Genomic DNA, 17,724 nt, shown 5'->3' on the forward strand with positions numbered 1-17,724 from the left:
GAGGGAAACCAGCCCTCCCCCCCGCCCCCAAATCGGGGAGAGCAAACCCGTCTCCCCCACTCCCGCACCCCAAACCCCCCCCCCCATCGCAATCACCCCCACAAGGACTCGGGGGGGCCGTCTTTTTATGGCTGTATGGACACAGGGGCGCCCCAAAAGTGGTGGGGGGGGGTGGGGTGTGTGCACCCGAGTCGAGGGGGGGTCCCACAGAATGGCTGACACCCCCACCCGGGGGGGCAATTGGGGGGTGCAGTTCAATAGGCCCACGCCGCAGCTCAGCCCCCCCTCCCTCCCCGACCGATTTAGGGGTGTCCCACGCTTTCAGGGGTATAAATGGGGGGGTGTGTGTGTGTGTGTGAAAATTTGGGGCCCCCCCTCATGTCAGCCAGGCCAGCGCCAGGTAGAGCCCCAGGGCCAGGGCGGCTGTGGGGCCCCCCCCGTCCCCCCAAGCCACCGGCACCAGCACAGCCAAGGCCAGCAGCACCCCGCACCCCTCAGGGCCCCCAAACCCCCCTCGCCCCGGGGGGGTCTCGCCGGCACCACCAAAGCCCCCTCCACTGGCCCTCCCATCCCTAACAAAACCGGGGGGCTACGGCGACCCCCTCCCGCCTCGTAACGCAACGCCATCTCGTTAGCTAACGAGGTGTTGGGGGCTCGTTCGGGTAAAGGGGGACCCCCGTTTCTTGGGGGGGCCCCGTTGTCGCCGGGCTCCCCCGCAGCCGGCGGAGGTGGGAGAGGTAGAGCTGCTCCAGCTCCCGCGCCACCGCCTCCTCCTCGGCGCCCTGGGGGGGGTGTCAGCATTTTGGGGTACCCCCATCCTTGAGGAGGGGCACCCCAATTTTTGGAGGGGGTGTTGTCTCACCTGTGCCGGGGCTGCTCCGCATCTAGGGGGTATTGGGGAAGGGTCGGGCTCTGTGGGAGGGAAAGGGGTGGGGGTGTGAGGTGGGGTACCCCCAAAATTGGGGGGTACCTCTAAAATTTAGGGAGGGACACCCCCAAAATGGCGTTGGGGGGAGCGATACTTACCCGCGCCACGGTCGGGGGTGGGGGCTGTGTCTCCTCCGCCTCCTGCGGCCTTTTGGGGACACGGGGGTGTCACCGGAGAGGACCCAGCACCCCCCCAAAATTGGGGGTGGGGGACCGGCGTCTGCACCCCCCAGAGGGTGACCCACATTCAGGGGACCCAGGCATGCCCCATAGCCCCCCCCCACTTAGGGGGCACATGCAGGGAGGGGAGTTGACCCCAATTTTGGGGGGCCCCCCATGCAGTTTTGCCCCCCCATCTCTTACCTGCCCTTCCCAGGCCTCATCCAGCTCACGGGGGCTGCTCCCCCCCCGCCCCCCCCTCCCCCCCCCGGGGGGGTCCCCCAAAACCCCCCCTCCCCCGCCCCTCCCGGAACCCCCGCCCCCGGGGGTCCCAGGGCCGGTATTGCCGCAGGCGGGTGAGGGGAGCCCCAAAGCGTCGGCGAAAAGGACCCGCCGGGACCCCCCACCCCGGGGGCGCGGGGTGTCGGGGTCCCCCGGGGGGGACACGGGGTTTCGGGGTCCCCCAGGGGGACCCAGGTGTCCGGGAGGGGCGGGGCCGGGAGCCAGGCGTCCGGCGGGGGGGAACCGGCGCCGGGGGGCATGGGGGAAAGAGGGGGTCCAAGGGGGTGAGGGGGTCCCGGGCCGCGGGGCAGGCTGGGAAGGGCCCCCGGCGCGGGGCATGCCGGGAGTCCGGCCAAGGGGGCGCCGGGGCGGAGGCGGGTGCCCGGGCCATGGCGGGAGGGGGCGTGGCCGGGAGGTGCTGCGCAGGCGGCGGGGGCGGGGCTTGGGGGCTTGGGGGCGTGGTCTGCGCGGCGGGGTGGGGCTTATGGGGGTCCCGCGGCGGGGGCGAGGGGCGCGGGGGGCGCGGGTGGTGGTGAAACGCGGCCCCCCCCCCCGGACGCCTGGGTCCCCCGAGGGGGCCATTGGCACCCCCGGACGCCTGGGTCCCCCGGGGGGGGATCCTGGTTTTGGGGGCCCCCCAGTGGGTGGGGGTCTTGGGGGGGGGGTGTTAAAGGGGCACCTTTGTACTCATTGGTGCCCCAGGGGGGCAAAGCGGGGTCCCCCACGTCTGCACGCCTTGGAGGGGGGGGGGCACTGGCGGCAAAGGAGGGTCCCCTGCATGCCTGGGTTCCTTTGTGACACCCCCCCCCCCACAAAAGGGAGCTTCAGCACAAGTGAAAGTTTGGGGCGGTGCTGGTGGGGCCCCCCCCATCCCCATGGGGAGGGGGCGGAAGTGGGGTGGGGTGTGGAGATTTGGGGGGCCCCAGGACCCCCCCGTCCCCAGGAGGGGAGGGTTCTCTGACATCACAGGGTGGGGGGTACCATAAAAGCGGGGTGCCACGGGCGGGGCGGGCAGGCGAGCGGGGTGCTGCCGGTGAGCGGGGTTTGGGGGGAGGGGAGTGGGGGAGCATGGGGGGAGGCTGCGCCCCAACACGCTCCTGCACGAGGAACGGGGGGGACGGCCGGCGTGCAAGGGCCTTCGCACGAGGGGCCTGCGCACACCTTCACGCCGCGGCACATGGCCACCACGGGGACAGGGTTGGGGGGTCCCTGGGGGGGGTGGTGGGTATTTTTGGGGGGTGGGGGGTGGAGCAGCCATGGATGCCTGGGTCCCCTGCTCCCCACCCCCCCCGCCCCTCCTGGTTTCCTGCTGTCTCAGGGCGAGTTTCAAGTCACTTCAAGCTGGGAAAGTCCCAGGGGTGCAGGGGGAAACACCCCCAAACCCCCCCTACACACCCCCCCCCCCAAAACCGGGAAGGGGTCCCGGGGCGCTGAAAGCGGGAGCAGATTTGGGTTAAAGCGGGGCGAATTTGGGAGTCAGAAAGCGTCAAAAAAAAAACCCCAACATTCAACCAGCGGGTTTCAGGCGCACCGTTTCCTTGCAAAAAAGGGCAAAAATCGGGGCCTGCGGCTGGAAAACGCCCCCCCAAATTATGGGGGGATGGGGAGGGGGGGCTTTGTCGAGGGGTTTTACCCTTTCTGAACAATTTTTAAGGATTTGGGGGTGCCCAAGTGGTTCGGGTCCTTTTTGGGTTGTTTCCCGGCTTTTTGGAGGGGTGTTTTAGCTGCTTTTTCCAACAGCATCTTTTTGAGGCATTTCGGGGAGTTTTGGGGTGTTTTCTGGCATTACAGAACACAGAAATGGGGGGGGTGGCACCCCTCTTTTGGGGTGTCACCATCCGGTTGTTTCAGGGTGCTGTTTTGGGGGTATTTCTCCCACTTTTGGAGGGTTTCTGCCCGGCTGGTTTTGGCTTTTCTCTGCCTGGCTGTTTTGGGGTGTTTCACTGTATTTTGGGGTGTCTCTGTCCAGCCATTTTAGGGTGTCCCTGCCTGGTTGTTTTGGGGTATATCTCCTCATTTTGGGGTGTCCTTGCCTGGCCGGTTCTGGGTCTCTGCCCAGCCAGTTTGGGACATTTCTCTGTGTTTTGGGGTGTCTCTGCCCGGCCGATTTGGGGTGTCTGCCCGCTCATGTGGGGGCATTTATTTACATTTTGGGGTGTCTCTGCCTCATCTTTTCGGGGCATTTCCTCCAGATTTTGGGGTATCTCTGACTGATTTGGGGTGTCTCTGCCCGCTTGTTTTGGGGCATTTCTCCTCATTTTGGGGTGTCTCTGCCAGGCCGACTTGGGGTGTTTTTACCCTGCCATTTTGGGGCATTTCTGTGCATTTTGAGGTGTCTCTTTACGGCCATTTTAGGGTGTCTGTGCCTAGCTCTTTTGGGGCATTTCTCCTCATTTTGGGGTGTCTCTGCCTGGCCAATTTGGGGTGTTTCTGCCTGGCCATTCTGGGGCATTTCTTTACATTTTGGGGTGTTTCTGCCAGGCAGTTTCAGGCTGTCTGTGCCTACTGTTTTGGGGCATTTCTCCTCATTTTGGGGTGCCTCTGCCCGGCCATTTTAGGGTGTCTGTGCCCAGCTGTTTTGGGGCATTTCTCCTCATTCTGGGGTGTCTCTGCCCGGCTGATTTGGGGTGTTTCTGCCTGGCTGTTTTGGGGTATTTTTCCACATTTTGGGGTGTCTCTGTCAGGCCATTTTAGGGTGTCTGCACCGAGTTGTTTTGGGGTATTTCTTTACATTGTGGGGTGTCTTTGCCCGGCCCTTTTAGGGTGTCTGTGCCCGGTTGTTTTGGGACATTTCTTTACATTTTGGGGTGTCTTTGCCTGGTTGTCTTGGGATATTTCTTTATATCTTGGGGTGTCTCTGCTTGGCCGTTTTGGGGCATTTCTGCAAGTTTCAGGGTGTTTCTCCCTGGTTATTTTGAAGCGTCTCCGCCCAGCCATTTTGGGGCTTTTCTCTGCATTTTGAGGTGTCTCAGCCCGGCCATTTTGGGGTACCCATTCCCAGCCATTTTGGGGCACTTCTCTGCATTTTAGGGTGTCTGTTCCCCATCCCTTTGGGGCTGTTGCTGCTCCGGCTGTTTTGGGGTGCCCTTTTGGGTCTGGGGGGGCCCATCCCCGGCCCCCCGCCCCCGCTGTGACTCAGGGCTGTGGTTTCCCGTCTATAAATCGGGGGCGGAGGCGCCCGGGTGTCGGCCAGAGCCATGGCGGGTGCCCGGGACCCGTGAGCTGGGGGCACTGGGAGGCACTGGGAACTCATTGGGGGACACCAGCGTGATGCTAGATGGGACTGGGGGGGCACTGGAGTGATGCTGGATGGGACTGGGAGGCACTGGAGTGACTGGGTGGGACTGGAGGGTACTGGGAAGGGACTGGGAGGGAGACTGGGAGCACTGGGAGGCACTGGGAACTCATTGGGGGACACCAGCGTGATGCTAGATGGGACTGGGGGGGCACTGGAGTGATGCTGGGTGGGACTGGGAGGGCGCTGGAGTGACTGGGTGGGACTGGAGGGTACTGGGAAGGGACTGGGAGGGAGACTGGGAGCACTGGGAGGCACTGGGAACTCACTGGGGGGCACCAGTGTGATGCTAGATGGGACTGGGAGGGCACCGGAGTGATGCTGGATGGGACTGGGAGGGCTCTGGAGTGACTGGAGGGGACTGGGAGGGAGACTGTGAGCACTGGGAGCTCATTGGGGGGCACTGGGGTGATGCTGGATGGGACTGGGGGGGCACCAGAGTGGAACTGGGAGGGCTCTGGAGTGACTGGGTGGGGCTGGAGGGGACTGGGAAGGGACTGGGAGCACTGGGTGGGGACCAGGATGGACTGGGGAGTGCCAGGAGGGGCTGGAGGGGCACTGAGTGAGGAAAATGGGGAGGCTGGGAGGGTGCTGGGGGGTACTGGGATGGACTGGGTGGCACTGGAAAGGACTGGGAGGGATTGTGGCTTACTGGGATGGACTGGGTGGCACTCGCAAGGACTGGGAGGGATTGTGGCTTACTGGGAGGGACTGGAGGGTGCTGGAAAAGACTGGGAGGGATGCTGGAAAGGACTGGGGGGACTGCAGCTTACTGGGGGTGCTGGAAAGGACTGGGGGAAACTGGAAAGGACTGGGGGGTGTACTGGGAGGGACCAAGATGGACTGGGGAGACACTGGGATGGACTGGGGGCACTGGGATGAACTGGGGAGACACTGGGATGGACTGGGAGCTCCATAGAGTGACTGTGGATGGGACGGGGGATGCCAGTGGAGGACAGGAGTGGGCCTAATCCATACTGGGAGGTACTGGGAGGTACTGGGGGGGAAACTGGGGTGCCACGGGGCTGGGAGGGGGGCACACAACCCGTCCCCCACCCACGTGCACGTGCCGGGACTTGCCGTGACGCAGGGCCCTCGTGCGAGGCGGCTCGCATGTGCGTGTTGCACACTTGGGGGGGGCCAAGGGGGGTCCTCACACGCTCCCCCCCTTTACCCCTCCCCAGGCAGCGCCGGCCCCCCCGCAGCCCCCAGGATCGCCCCACGGTGCTGACCCGCGGAGATGGGGGGGTCCCTCAGCGCACCCAGGTGGGGGGGGTCAGGGTCTGGATGCCTGGATCCCCGGGGGGTGGGGTGTGCTTCAGAATGTGGGGGTTCACCTCTTCCCCCCCCCACTTTAAAATACATAGGTGCCGCCCGAGGGGGGTCGTGCCCCCCCTCCTGCACATCCACCACCCTGGGGTGCTGGTGATGAGGACGCGGCTCCCCCAGCACATGGTAAGCCCCCCCCCCCAATCTGCACCCTCTCCTTTGGGGGTCCCCACCACCCCCTTTTTCTGACACCCCCCCAAATTCTTTCAGGTCTCCCCGGTTTTGAGTGGGGCCCCAAAGACCCCCTGGCCGCAACCGAGCCCCTCGCCCACCCCCGCCGGCAGCGACCCCCCCCAGCCGCCCCCCAACACCGCCCCGCCCCCCAGGTGAGTGGGGGCCTTGTTGGGGGGGGAGGGGTGCTGGGGGGGGCCCCGGATGCCTGGGCCCTCACAGCCCCCCAAAAAATGTGTCATCCCCTCCCAGGGCACCCCAATGTGACTTGGGGGAGGTGGCGCAGTGCCTGCGGCAGCTGGAGAGGATCCAGGAGCTGGAGCAGCAGGTGAGGGGGGCCCCCAAATCCTCCTCCCTCCAAATCCCACCCTGACCCCCAAACGCCCTGTGACCCCCCCAGGGGCCCCCCAAAACCATGACACCCCCCCCTCCAAGCCTTTGCCCCCCATGTCCACCCCAAAACCTGTGCCCCCCAAACCTGGTTCCACTCCAAACCGTATCCTCCCTGCACTCCCCCCAAACATGTGCCCCCCAAACCTGTGCCCCCCATACCCCCTCATGTCACCCCCAAACCTGTGTCCTCCCTGTGGCCCCCAAACCATGCCCCCCCAACCATATCCTCCTGTGCCCCCCAAACCCTTGTCCTCCCTGTAGCCCCCAACCATTACCACCCCATGCCCCCCAACCACATCACCCCCACAAAACCCTTCCCCCCCATGTCCCCCCCAAATCCGTGTCGTGCCCCCAAAACCTGTGTCCCCCCCCAGCTGGCCCGCGAGCGGCACCGCCTGGGGCTGTTGCAGGCGCAGCTCATCCGGAGGGGCCCCCACAATGGTAAGGCTGGGGGGCACACCCCAAAACAGGGGTGTGGGGGGCTGGGACCCCCCCAAGGTGCTGCCAGCCCCTCACCTGTGTTCTCCCCCTCCCCCAGGGCCCCCGGGAAGGGCCAGGCTGGGCCCCCCCAGTTTGGGGCCACCTGGCCCCCCCCGAGGTGGAGGGAGAGTCCGAGACCCCGCTGCCCCCCCCGGGGCACCCTTGGGACCACGGGGGCTCTGCCCAGGTGAGCCCCGGGTTTGGGGTGGGGGGTGTCAAATAGCTGGGGGGCCCCAAATACCTCGGTCCTCACTGACCCCCCTTGGCCCCCCAGAACTGGAGTACTACCGGCTCAGCACCGCCCGGCCCCCTATACCTACGCCATGCTCATTCGCTGGGTGAGTGACCCCCCTTGTCACCTATAGCCCTCCCCCATGTCCCCCACACCCCCCACCTTATACACCCCCCAGATCCCTCATAGCCCCCCAAATCCTTCAGCCCCCCCCCAGCTCTCCTGTTCCCTATAGACTGTTCCCTATAGGAATTCCCCCCTCCATGTCCCCATACTCCCCCCTCCCCACTGGGCCATCCTGGAGCCCCCCCCATGCCCCCCCCCCAACATCCTGGAGCCCCCCATGTCCCCACCCCCTGTGTCCCCATGCCCCCCAACATCCTGGACTCCCCCCGCCCCCCATATTCCCCCCATGACCCCGAACCCCCAAAAGTGTCCCCAAAGCCTACCATGACTCCCCTGTGCCCCCCCCAGCACCCCATGTGTCCCCATAACCCCCCACGCCATCCCAGGGTGTCCCCCTGTCCCCATAACCCCCCAAAGTGTCCCCAACCCCTGCCATGCGCCCCCCAAAAAAATGACCCCTAGAGTGTCCCTGTACCCCCACAATGCCCCCCAAACCCTCCCGTGCCCTTCAAACCATCCTTAACCGACGTGCCCCCCTCAAATGTCCCCACACCCCCCATGGTGTCCCCAACCTTCTCATGCCCCCCCCAATGTCCCCACACCCCCCAACCCTGCTGTGCCCCCCAAAACGCCCCCCCCCAGGCAATCCTGGAGTCCCCCAGCGCCAGCGCACCTTGGGCGAGATCTACCACTGGTTCAGCCGCATGTTCGGGTACTTCCGCCACAACACCGCCACCTGGAAGGTGGGACCCCCCACACCCCAAATCCCCTCCCGGGACCCCCAGCACCCCCACTTCGGGGGGCACCCCAGTCCTCCCCAGGAGATTAGGGAGCTCCCCTCCAGGACCTCCCCTCCATCACCGCCATTGGGAAGGGGGGGGAACCAAACCTCTTGGTTCACACCCCCCAGCACCCCAAAATGTTGCCACACAGAAGGGGGACCCCAATGCTGCCCCAGCCCCCCCAAACACACCTCCCCAAAAGGAGGGGGCACCCCAAATCCTCCCAGAGCCTCTCCAACCATCACCACCCCCTTGCGACAGCTCAAAGAGACCCCCAAAGCCCTCCCCAGCCCCCTCAAAAACCCTAAACGCCCCAGACACCCCCCCCCAAAAAAAATTCCTCAGGGAATTTGGGGGGGGGGCAGCAACAATTTCCCGGGGTTCCCCCCAGAACGCCGTGCGCCACAACTTGAGCCTGCACAAATGCTTCGTGCGAGTGGAAAACGTGCGCGGGGCCGTCTGGACGGTGGACGAGGCCGAATTCAGGCGCAAGCGGGGACAGCGCTACCCCAGGTACCCCCAAAACGCCCCCCCCAGCACCCCAAAACCTCCCCAGCACCCCAAAAACAGAGGGGGGGCCCTTAGCCCCCCCCTCAAAAAGCCCCAAACCTGATAAACATGGGGTTCCTCTCTAAACCCCCCCCCCCCTACTTCCCCCACAGGGACTGCGACCTGAAGTATTTTCTGCCCCCCGGAGCTGAGGGGGCCCCCCCAAAACCACGGTGGGGGGGGGGTGGGGGGGGGCCCTAAATCCACCCCCCCTCCAAGAGGAACATGACACCCCAAAAATCGCTGTGCCCGGGACTTTATTGAAACCATAAAGGAACCGTTCCATGCTCCACCGCGGGTGCATTTTGGGGGGGGGGGGGGGGGGGGCTACACAGGGAATTTAGACACCCCTGCACCCCACTTTGTGGGCGGGGGCGGTGGCAGAGCCCCCCCCCAAGGGCATTTTTTGGGGGGTCACCCCCCAGGTTTTGGGGTTCAGGCGTGGCGGGCTCGTGCCGCCAGCAGCGCGTTCTCCTCCCGCAGCGCCCGGCAGTCGCTGAGGATCCGGTCGAGGCTGGCGGGGGGCTTCGCGCTCGTCTCCGCCTCGATCTGGGGGTAACGGGGTCCGGGTGGGGGGTGTTAAATTTGGGGGGGGGAGCCCCAAAATGGGGGGGGCAAAGAGTTTGGGGAGCAAAGAGTTGAGGGGATCAGAGAGTTGGGGAGGGTCACAAAGAATTGGGGGCACAAAGAGAGAGGGAAAACACGAGGATACCCCAGTAGATCTGGGGGGCCCCAGAGGCACCCCAAATCGCTACCCCCCAATTTATATCCTGGGGCCCCCCACCCGTGAGCCCCCCAAAATCCCCACCTGCTCCTCCAGATCCCGGATCTCCCTCTGGATGGTCCCCGTGTCCTCGATGGTCCGGATCAGCTGGGCACAGTTCTGGGGGACACAAAGGGGGTGCAAGTGACCCCCCCCCAAAACTCCAGCCCCCCGCCCCTCCAGTGTCCCCCAATTCCACCTGGGCCCCCCAAACCTTCCCCCCCCAGCCCCCCGTTACCTCGTGCAGAGCCGCCAGGTACTTGTAGGCTTTCCTCACCACCTCATCCCGCTTGGCATCCTGGGGGGACACACGGGACAATTTTGGGGGCACGTGGGGAAATTTGGGGGATGTGGGGCAGTTTGGGGGTGGGGGATGTGGGACAGTTTGGGGGGCAGGTGGGATAATGGGGGGGCGCATGGGACAGTTTGGGGGCTCCCAGTGCCACAAACTCTCCCCTTCCTTCGGGCTCATCCCATGGGGGTGCCCCGGAGCGTCCACCCCAGCCCCAGGTCCCCCAAAATCCCACCTTGCTCCCCTGGGAGCCCCCAAACCCCAAGGTGCCCCCAAGAGCATGTGGGGACCCCCTCCAGGGCCCCCCACCTTGAAGAGCAGCTCATCGGTGACGCTGAAGGTCCTTTCCAGCTTCCCCACCAGGGAGTTGATCTCCTTCTGCAGCGCCCGCGTGTCCACCAAGATCTGGGGAGACACCCCCCCCCGAGGGTCTCAGGTCTTGGGGGCGGGGGACGACGGACACCCCCAAAACCCCTCCTCATTTTGGGGGTGCACCCACTACATACCCACTGCCCCCCCCTCAAGACCTCGAACAGGACCTAAACCCCAACGACCCACTCAGAACTCTTCTAGGCTGCCTTAGGGACCCCAAAACTCTCCCCACTGCCCCCGCAAGGGTTGGGGTCCCCCCCAAAATCTCCGAGACCCCCCCAAAATCTCCGAGGATCCCCAAAATCCCCCCCCCCACCTTGCCGATCTCTTCCTTCTGCTTGCGGATGTTGCCCACGATCTCCAGGATGCGCTGGGTGTAGACGGCGCGCGAGACGTCACGGGGCAGCGCCTCCAGCTCCGCCACCTGCGTCCAGGAAGGGGTGCGTGAAAGTGGGGGTGTCGTGTGTGTCCCCCCCCTTCCCCCAAATCACCCCGCTACCCTCTCCCCCCCAAAATCACACCCCCACCCATGGGTGCTCACCAGTTGCTTGTACAGCTCCTCCTTGCGTCGGGCTTCGGCGGCGGCCGAGCGGCTGCGCTCGTGCAGGGTCCGGATCTCCGACAGCCGCCGCGATGATTCCAGCTGGGGTAGGAGAAAAAGGGGGGGTCGGGGTACCCCCAAACCCACCGAGGGGGGAACCCCAGAGACCCCCAAAACTCCTAAGAAGGGGCTCCAGAGCCCCAAAACCACGGGGAAGGGGACCCCAGGACCCCAAAACCTACCAGGGAGGGACCTGGGGACCCCCAAATCCACTGGGAAGGGACCCCAGGGACCCCAAAACCTACCAGGGAGGGCCCTGGGAACCCCCAAATCCACTGGGAAGGGGACCCCAGAACCTCAGGGACCCCAAAACCCACTGTGGGGGTTCTTAGCACCCCAAATCCACCGAGAAGGGGACCCCAGAGCCCCCAGGGACCCCCAAAACTGACTAGAGAGGGACCCCAGGACCCCAAAACCTACCAGGGAGGGACCTGGGGACCCCCAAACCCATGGGGAAGGGACCCCAGGGACCCCAAAACCTACCAGGGAGGGACCTGGGGACCCCCAAATCCACTGGGAAGGAACCCCAGAGCCTCAGGGACCCCAAAACCCACCGTGGGGGTCCTTAGCACCCCAAATCCACCGAGAAGGGGACCCCAGAGCCCCCAGGGACCCCCAAAACTGACTAGAGAGGGACCCCAGGACCCCAAAACCTACCAGGGAGGGACCTGGGGACCCCCAAACCCATGGGGAAGGGACCCCAGGGACCCCAAAACCTACCAGGGAGGGCCCTGGGAACCCCCAAATCCACTGGGAAGGGGACCCCAGAACCTCAGGGACCCCAAAACCCACTGTGGGGGTTCTTAGCACCCCAAATCCACCGAGAAGGGGACCCCAGAGCCCCCAGGGACCCCCAAAACTGACTAGAGAGGGACCCCAGGACCCCAAAACCTACCAGGGAGGGACCTGGGGACCCCCAAACCCATGGGGAAGGGACCCCAGGGACCCCAAAACCTACCAGGGAGGGCCCTGGGAACCCCCAAATCCACTGGGAAGGGGACCCCAGAACCTCAGGGACCCTGAAACCCACTGTGGGGGTTCTTAGCACCCCAAATCCACCGAGAAGGGGACCCCAGGGACCCCCAAAACTGACTAGAGAGGGACCCCAGGACCCCAAAACCTACCAGGGAGGGACCTGGGGACCCCCAAATCCACTGGGAAGGAACCCCAGAGCCTCAGGGACCCCAAAACCCACCATGGGGGTCCTTAGCACCCCAAATCCACCGAGAAGGGGACCCCAGAGCCCCCAGGGACCCCCAAAACTGACTAGAGAGGGACCCCAGGACCCCAAAACCTACCAGGGAGGGACCTGGGGACCCCCAAACCCATGGGGAAGGGACCCCAGGGACCCCAAAACCTACCAGGGAGGGCCCTGGGAACCCCCAAATCCACTGGGAAGGGACCCCAGAACCTCAGGGACCCCAAAACCCACTGTGGGAGTTCTTAGCACCCCAAATCCACTGAAAAGGGGACCCCAGGGACCCCCAAAACCTAATAGGGAGGGACCTGGGGACCCCTAAATCCACTGAGAAGGGGACCCCAGAGCTCCCAGGGATCCCCGAAACCGACCAGGGAGGGACCTGGGGACCCCAAACCCATGGGGAAGGGACCCCAGAGCCCCCAGGGACCCCAAAACCTACTAGGGAGGGACCTGGGGACCCCTAACCCACTGGAAAGAGAATTCCACACCCCTAAGGGACCCCAAAACCTACCAGGGAGAGACCTGGGGACCCCCAAATCCCCAAGAAACAGACCCCAGGGCCCCCCCTTACCTGAGCAGAGTCGTGCAGGGCCCGCAGGTGCCGGTACTCGGCGAGGAGGGGTCCCCGGTGCCGCTCCCACTGCCCCGCCAGGCTGACGATGCGGCGGCTGCTGGCCTCCACCACCAGCTGGGAGCAGAGTCAGGGCACCCCCAAAACGCTTCCTCCCCCCTGCACCCCCAAAAATGCTCCCCAGCCCCCTCAAACTGCCCCCCCCCCCCCCCCTTTCGCTCACCTCCGCCAGAGGGGTGGTTGTACACCCCAAACCGCCCCCAAACCACCCTAAACCCCCTCCCCACGGACCCAAACAGCCTCACAGCCCCCCCCCCAACCCCCTGCCCCAGGGGTACCCCAAAATTCTCACCTGGAGCTTGGCCATGTTGCTCTGAGCATCCGGGAGCAGCTCGACCGCCCGCGCCTTCAACCGAAGGGCGTCCTCCCGGCCCCCCAGCGCCAGCCGACCCTGCCGCACCTCTGCCTCCGCCTGGGTGGGGGGGGGACGCTGTCAGGGCACCCCAAAACACCCCCCACACCCCCCCCTTAACCTCCTCCTGGCACCCACCTGGGTGAGGCTGAGCTGGGCGTCCCGCACCTCCCCACGGCAGCCCTCGATTTCGGTCTCCAGCCGGGCCAGGGTCTCCTCCAGGGCGGCCTCCTCGCCGGCCTGACGCGCCCCCGCGTCCTAAAGTAGGGGGAACCCCCTTCTAAACGTATCCATCAGTAGGGTCCAGAGTGAACGCGCACCCAACGCAGCCATCAGTAGAGTCCAGGGCACACGTGTGGCCATCAGTAGGGTTCAGAGTGAACGACATTTCCTGCCCCCCATCCCCTTACCTCCTCAGGGCTCTTGGAGGGGTGCAGGGTCTCGGCAGCCGCCTGGACCTGCTGCAGCAGGATTTGGGGGTCCTGTGGGATGCGACCCCGGAGCAGGTCAGACCCTGGGGGGGGGGCCCCCCCAAAAAAACCCTCAGCCCTCCAGTGGCCCCCCCAGGCCCCCAAAAACACCTCCAGCCCCCCCAAAACAACCCCCAGCACCCCCAAAACAACTCCCAGCCCTCCAGCAGCTCCCCCAGCCCCCCAAAAACAACCCCCAGCCCCCCCAAAAACAACCTCCAGCCCTCAAGCAGGACGCCCAGCCCCCCAAAAACAATCACCAGCCCCCCGTGGCTCCCCCAGCCCCCCAAAAACACCCCCTAGCCCTCCAGCAGCTCCCCCAGCCCCCAAAAACAACCCCCAGCCCTCAAGCAGGACTCCCAGCCCCCAAAAACAACCCCCAGCCCTCCAGCAGTCCCCAGAAACAACCCCCAGCCCTCCAGCGGCCCCCAGACCCCAAAAACACCTCCAGCCCCCCAAAACAACCCCAGCCCCCCAAAAACTACTCCCAGCCCTCCAGCAGCCCCCAGCCCCCAAAAACAACCCCCAGCCCCCCAAAACAACCCCAGCCTACCAGTGGCTCCCCCAGCCCCAAAAACCACCCCCAGCCCTCCAGCAGCTCCCCAGCCCCCAAAAACAACCCCCAGCCCCCAAAACTACTCCCAGCCCTCCAGCAGCCCCCCAGGCCCCCAAAAACAACCCCCAGCCCCCCAAAAGCACCCCCACCCTACCTGCTCGTGGGTCAGGTGCTGGGTGCGGGTGAAGCGCGACCCCCTGGGCAGGGCCCCCCCCCCGGCCCCCCCAGCCCCAAAAGCCTCTTGGAGCCAAGCGGGGTCCAGGGGTCCCGGGGGGGTTCCCTGGGGTCGGGGGGGGCAGACCTGGCGCAGGGGCTCCAGGGCCCGGAGCCGAGCACGGAGTCGCTTCCGCCCCACATATTCCTGGGGGGGGGGGGTCAGACCCATAGGGACCCCAAAACAGCCCCCCATAACCCCCCATCTCTCCCCCGCCACACACACTCCCAGGACTCAGAGAAAGGGGATCAGACACCCCCCCCCCAATTCCTGGGAGAGAAGGGTGGGACCCACAGGGCCCCCCCCCAGGTTCTGGGGACCCCTGGAGACCCCCGGGAACTGGGGGGGTCCTCACCTGGGGGGGCAGGCGGGAGGCCAGGCCGGGGCCCCCCCACTCGGCTTCCCAGTCCTGGCGGGCGCTGAGCTGGGCTGCGTGGGTCTCCAGCAAGGCCGGGGGGGTCCTGGCGGAGACGGGGGGCTGCGCTGGCACGGGGGGGACAGCCCCCAAAATACTCCTGCAGCTCTGTGGGGAGGGGCAGGGGATGGTGAGCAGACCACCCCCCCCCAAACAAACACCCCCCCCCCTCAAATTCCCTCCTTACCTGGGGGTCCCCCAGTTTGGGGCAGAACCAGGGGGCAAGTAGCAAAGGGGTAGAGGCGACTCGTGCCCTGGAGAACGTTAATTAATTGGTTAATTGCCCCCCAAATTAAGAGGGGGGGTCCCCCCAATTTGGGGTATCAAAGCCCCCCCAAAACTCACCTGCAGGCGCTGCAGCCGAGGGGTGCGGCAAGCGGGGGGCACCCAGGGGGTCCCCAGCTGCTCCCGGATGCGGGCGCCGATGGCCCGTAGCAGAGCCCCCGATTTCCCTGGGGAGGGGGACAAACGAGGCGGGGTCAGCCCTCCCCCCCAAAAAAAAACCCCCAGGGGCTCCCCCCAAAACCCCAAGAGACGCCCCCCCCCCCAAAAAACCCCCCCGTACCGGGGGGCTCAGCCCCTCTCTCGCTCTCGTCCCGTGGCAGTTTCTCCACCAGGAAGAGGAGGAGGCGACGGGTGTCGTGCTCGGAGCTGTAGAGGAAGGTCTGGTACCCCACATCGCCCCCAAATCCCAGCTCCTGGGGGTAAGAGGAGGGGGCTGGGGGTCACCCCAAAATTTTTGGGGGTCCCCTCTTTCCCCCCGCTTCAAGATTTGGGGGTATTTGGGGCGAGGGGAGTATCAAGGTCTTGGTACCCCGCATCGCCCACAAATCCCAGCTCCTGCGGGAGAGTGGTGGGGTGGAGGGAGGAGGGGGAATGTCCCCCAACATTTTTGGGGTCCCTCGAGGTTTTGGGGGTACCTGGCAGGCGGCGGCCAGGTCGGAAGCGAGTCGGAAGCGGGCGGAGATACCGGGGGCAGGAGGGGGCTGAGGGGGCCCCAAAGCAGGGCGCACGGCCCGCAGGCAGCGGACGGCCGCTTCCACCACCAGCTCGGGGGAGAGGTCCCGCACGCTCTGCACCTCGGGGGCACCGGCCTGGGGGGGAAGGACCCAGAGTCATGGGGACCCCCCCAGAGCACCCCAAAAATCCTGGTCACCCCCCTGGGTGTCACCCACACACCTCCAAGCACTCCCATCCCCCAAAATCTTTAGGCTGCCCCTCCCTCCCCCCCCCAGAGGTCCAGTCCTGCTCCCCTCCCCGCCCCCCACTGCAGACCCCCCAAAACTGCTTGTGTCCCCAGGGACCCCCGAAACTCCTCAGGGTCCCCCCAGTGACCCCCAAATCTACCAGGGGTCCCCAAAATTCCTTAGGGACCCACCAAAACTCCCCAGGGTGTCCCCCACCCCAAAACTCCTTAGGGTCCCCTCCAGTGGCCCCCAAATCTACCGGGGTCCCCCAGACCCCCAAAATTCCTTAGAGGGTGTCCCCACCTCCAGTGACCCCCAGACCTCCCCGGGCTCCCCTCCCCACACCTCCAGTCCCTCCCCCCTCCCCAAAGCTCTTCAGTGCCCCCATCCCACCTCCCCCCCCAAGCCCCCAAATCCTCAGGGTCCCCCCTCCTCCAATACCCCCCCATCCCGGAGCCCCCCCAAATCCCCCCGGGGTGTTCCCCCCCCTCCCCACTCACGTCCCCGCCTGCCGCAGGGAGTGGATCAGGATTTTGTCCACCTCCTCCATTTTGAGGGGGTTCATGAGGGGGTCCCCAAATCCTGCGGGGGTCGGGCGGGGGTTTGAGAGGACCCCGGCTCTTCTCGCACGGCCCCGCGAAGAGTCACGTGAGGCAGGGCCCGCCGCGGAACCGAGACTGCCCCGCGCGGGGCACGACGGGAGTTGTAGTCCGCGGCGTGCGCGGGGCACGACGGGAGTTGTAGGCGGCGCGAGGCGCGGCGGAGGCGGGAAAGTGAGGGGGCGCGAGGCGCGAGCGGGGGAAATGGCGGCCGTGAGGGGAGGGTGAGGGGGAAAATGGCGGCCCTGAGGGGAAATGGAGCCTGTGAGGGGTGGTGAAGAGGGAAATGGTGGCTGTGAGGGGCGGATAAGGGGGAAAATGGTGCCTGTGGGTTTTGAGGGGTGGCTGTGGGGGGTGATGGTGGTTGTGAAGGGTGGCGAGGGGGAAATGGTGATTGTGAAGGGTGGTGAGGGGGGAAATGGTGGTTGTGAGAAGTGTTGAGGGAGAAAATGGTGTTTGTGAAGGGTGGTGAGGGGGCAAATGGTGGTTTTGAAGGGTGGTGAGGGGGTAAATGGAGCCTGTTGAAGGGTGGTGAGGGGGGAAATGGTGCCCCTGAGAGTGGTAAGGGGGGAAATGGCAGCCGTGAGGGGCAGCTGAGGGGGAAGTGGTGGCTGTGAGGGGCGGCTGAGGGGAAAATGGAGCCTGTGAGGGGTGGTGAAGTGGGAAATAGTGGCCGTGAGGGACAGCCGAGAGGAGAAATGGTGGCTGTGGGGTGTGAGGGGCGGCTGAGAGGGAAAAGGGCATCCATGAGAGGCATTTGAGGGGGGAAATGGTGCCCGTGAGGGGAGGTTGAGGGGGAAAATGGTGCCCGTGAGGGGTGATGAGGGGGAAATGGCGCCTGCTTAGGGTCACTGAGGCAGAAAATGGCGTCCATGGGGCGTGAGGGGTAGCCGAGGTAAGAACTGTCAGCAGCGCATCCCTCACACGCGTGTGCTCCATACTTGTTTCCTCTCACATGCGCGCGTCACATCCGTGTCCCCGCATACCTGTGTGTCCCGGCCCTGTCACCCCACCCACACGCGTGTGCCCCGCTGCCTCTCATGGTTGTGCCCTTGCTCCCCTCGCACGCGTGCCCCTTGCACGCGCGTGTGCCCCGGCACGTGGGCAGTGCTGCCCTCCCCGTCTCTGGCACACAGCCTCCTTAAGCCCTTAATCTCCCGGCAGTGACAGCCGGGGGCTGCAGGACGAGACGTGGGGAGGGCCCAGGAGCTACCCCCGCACCCACAGACCCCACTAAACACCCCTAACCCCCCCCCAAACACCCCTAATCCCCCTCTAAATACCCCCAACCCCCCTTAAATATCCCCCACTCTCCCCAAATACCCCCAATATATATCCTAAATGCT

The 17,724-nt window shown here is 65.4% G+C and overlaps 2 protein-coding genes across 2 annotated transcripts; one reads left to right on the forward strand and one right to left on the reverse strand.

The window, feature by feature from the left end:
- Positions 1-4,565: 4,565 nt before the first annotated feature.
- On the forward strand, positions 4,566-8,982 carry FOXP3 (forkhead box P3). Its single transcript, XM_072848914.1, is given in 15 exon segments — positions 4,566-4,585; positions 5,848-5,929; positions 6,031-6,047; positions 6,049-6,101; positions 6,104-6,118; positions 6,203-6,242; positions 6,244-6,318; positions 6,416-6,491; positions 6,931-7,028; positions 7,095-7,117; positions 7,120-7,215; positions 7,302-7,340; positions 7,343-7,374; positions 8,568-8,689; positions 8,839-8,982. Coding segments are annotated over 15 exon segments (876 nt in total). The 3' UTR covers positions 8,927-8,982.
- An 18-nt stretch (positions 8,983-9,000) lies between these two features.
- CCDC22 (CCC complex scaffolding subunit CCDC22) lies at positions 9,001-16,344 on the reverse strand. The gene is given in 18 exon segments (XM_072848915.1): positions 9,001-9,274; positions 9,534-9,608; positions 9,727-9,786; positions 10,090-10,185; positions 10,469-10,576; positions 10,694-10,795; positions 12,526-12,642; positions 12,878-12,997; positions 13,076-13,195; positions 13,348-13,419; positions 14,118-14,324; positions 14,533-14,680; positions 14,682-14,700; positions 14,780-14,846; positions 14,938-15,044; positions 15,158-15,290; positions 15,513-15,686; positions 16,288-16,344. Coding segments are annotated over 18 exon segments (1,896 nt in total). The 3' UTR covers positions 9,001-9,160.
- Between the last annotated feature and the right edge of the window lie 1,380 nt (positions 16,345-17,724).

The sequence above is a fragment of the Ciconia boyciana genome, chromosome 34, assembly GCF_034638445.1.
Source record: "Ciconia boyciana chromosome 34, ASM3463844v1, whole genome shotgun sequence".
Taxonomy (NCBI): domain Eukaryota; kingdom Metazoa; phylum Chordata; class Aves; order Ciconiiformes; family Ciconiidae; genus Ciconia; species Ciconia boyciana.